The sequence below is a fragment of the Entelurus aequoreus genome, linkage group LG10, assembly GCF_033978785.1.
Source record: "Entelurus aequoreus isolate RoL-2023_Sb linkage group LG10, RoL_Eaeq_v1.1, whole genome shotgun sequence".
Lineage (NCBI taxonomy): Eukaryota > Metazoa > Chordata > Actinopteri > Syngnathiformes > Syngnathidae > Entelurus > Entelurus aequoreus.
Genome location: NC_084740.1, coordinates 39,851,973 through 39,854,472, shown reverse-complemented (window position 1 = coordinate 39,854,472; position 2,500 = coordinate 39,851,973). Strand labels below are relative to the sequence as shown.

The 2,500-nt window shown below is 38.3% G+C and overlaps 1 protein-coding gene across 1 annotated transcript in view; it reads left to right on the top strand.

The window, feature by feature from the left end:
- Positions 1-2,500, top strand: part of arrb1 (arrestin, beta 1) — a 31,320-nt gene that overhangs the window by 16,018 nt on the left and 12,802 nt on the right. The window contains exons 10-11 of the mRNA XM_062060852.1: positions 555-639; positions 706-778. Of these exons, the coding sequence (XP_061916836.1) occupies positions 555-639; positions 706-778 (158 nt within the window). The remainder of the gene's footprint in view (positions 1-554; positions 640-705; positions 779-2,500) is intronic.

Sequence of the window (2,500 nt, the reverse complement as noted above, 5' to 3'; positions counted from 1 at the left end):
CGTGTTACATCAATGTGGCTTCATACCAATACCACAACGGAGACCCCCGGACTGTTGAACAACTTAAGCTGTACATCAAGCAAGAATGGGAAAGAATGCCACCTGAGAAGCTTCAAAAATGTGTCTCCTCAGTTCCCAAACGTTTACTGCGTGTTGTTAAAAGGAAAGGCCATGTAACACAGTGGTGAACATGCCCTTTCCCAACTACTTTGGCATGTGTTGCAGCCATAAAATTCTAAGTTAATTATTATTTGCAAAAAAAAAATAGAGTTTGAACATCAAATATGTTGTCTTTGTAGTGCATTCAACTGAATATGGGTTGAAAAGGATTTGCAAATCATTGAATTCTGTTTATATTTACATCTAACACAATTTCCCAACTCATATGGAAACGGAGTTTGTACATGGAAACTTTCTGAAAAAGCTGCCGTGAATTCTGGCAATTGGTGAAATCCTGGAGGGACTGACTAGCAATAGCGTGTCCGAGTTAGCCCTTACAGTGGACGAGACTTGAGTTAAAGTCTGCAACATCAACTGAAAGCTGAACTTTTCAGATCTACTACCACGGCGAGCCCATCAGCGTCAATGTCCACGTCACCAACAACACCAACAAGACGGTGAAGAAGATGAAGGTGTCAGGTACGTGAAGGACTCCCCCGCCGTCTGGCGTGACTTTTTACCGACACTGTGCTCGTGCTTCCACAGTGCGACAATACGCCGACATCTGCTTGTTCAACACCGCTCAGTACAAATGTCCTGTTGCTACCCAGGAGTCTGAGTGAGTCCCTTTCAGAACTGATCTTGTCCTTCCTTGGATCACAATCATCTGTCTTTGTTATTGTGTCAACATTTGGATAAAGGGACAGAGCGACTTAGTCCTGCATCACCATAACTATTACAGAGAGTAGGCAAAACTGGTTTAGGGATGGGTACCGAATTCTGTACTTTTTTTGTCATTGACCGAATCCTGGGCTCACCGATTCACGTGAAATCCAACGGTGGCATGTTACTATACCGGGGATATGTATCCCAACCTCTACAATATTCATTGGAACCATTTGGTTTGATCCAAAAGGGTCTCAGTCACTAAAGTGTTAAAAATAAGTCAGATCCCAACATTGATACAACGTTGATTATGCATACATGTCCCTTAAAACTGACTTTGAAACAACGTTGCAAAATTGTTGTATTTGTGTAAATTGAGACCACGTTGGTGTGTAACGCTGGATCTACTTTGTTGGTTGTTGGTAATCAATACCAGAACCCAACATTGATTCAACGTTGTCAAAAAGCATGTTGTTTCAACGTTGTTTTTGTGTTGTGGAATATTGGTTGGGAAATGACCAAAATTCAATGGTCAAATCAACGTCAGAACCCAACATTGACTCAATGTTGTCAAAAAGCATGTTGTTTCAACGTTGTATTTGTGTTGTAGAATATTGGTTGGGAAATGACCAAAATTCAATGGTCAAATCAACATCACAACCTGACGTTGATTAAACGTTGTCAAAAAGCATGTTGTTTCAACGTTGTATTTGTGATGTAGAATATTGGTTGGGAAATGACCAAAATTCAATGGTCAAATCAACGTCACAACCCAACATTGATTCAACGTCGTCAAAAAGTATGTTGTTTCCATGTTGTGTTTGTGTTGTAGAATATTGGTTGGGAAATGACCAAAATTCAATGGTCAAATCAACGTCAGAACATGACATTGATTAAACGTTGTCAAAAAGCATGTTGTTTCAACGTTGTGTTTGTGTTGTAGAATATTGGTTGGGAAATGACCAAAATTCAATGGTCAAATCAACGTCACAACCTGACGTTGATTAAACGTTGTCAAAAAGCATGTTGTTTCAATGTTGTGTTTGTGTTGTAGAGTATTGGTTAAAAAATTACCAAAATTCAATGGTCAAATCAACCTTAGAACCCAACATTGATTAAACGTCGTCAAAAAGTATGTTGCTTCCATGTTGTGTTTGTGTTGTAGAATTTTGGTTGAAAAATGACCAAAATTCAATGGTCAAATCAAACATCACAACCTGGCGTTGATTAAACGTTGTCAAAAAGCATGTTGTTTCAACTTTGTATTTGTGTTGTAGAATATTGGTTGGGAAATGACCAAAATTCAATGGTCAAATCAACGTCAGAACCCAACATTGATTCAACGTTGTTAAAAAGCATGTTGTTTCAACATTGTGTTTGTGTTGTAGAATATTGGTTGGGAAATGACCAAAATTCAATGATCAAATCAATGTCAGAACATGACATTGATTAAACGTCATCAAAAAGCATGTTATTTCAACGTTGTGTTTGTGATGTAGAATATTGGTTGGAAAATGACCAAAATTCAATGGTCAAATCAACGTCAGAACCCAACATTGATTAAACGTCGTCAAAAAGCATGTTGTTTCAACGTTGTGTTTGTGTTGTGGAATATTGGTTGGGAAATGACCAAAATTCAATGGTCAAATCAACGTCAGAACCCAACATTGATTCA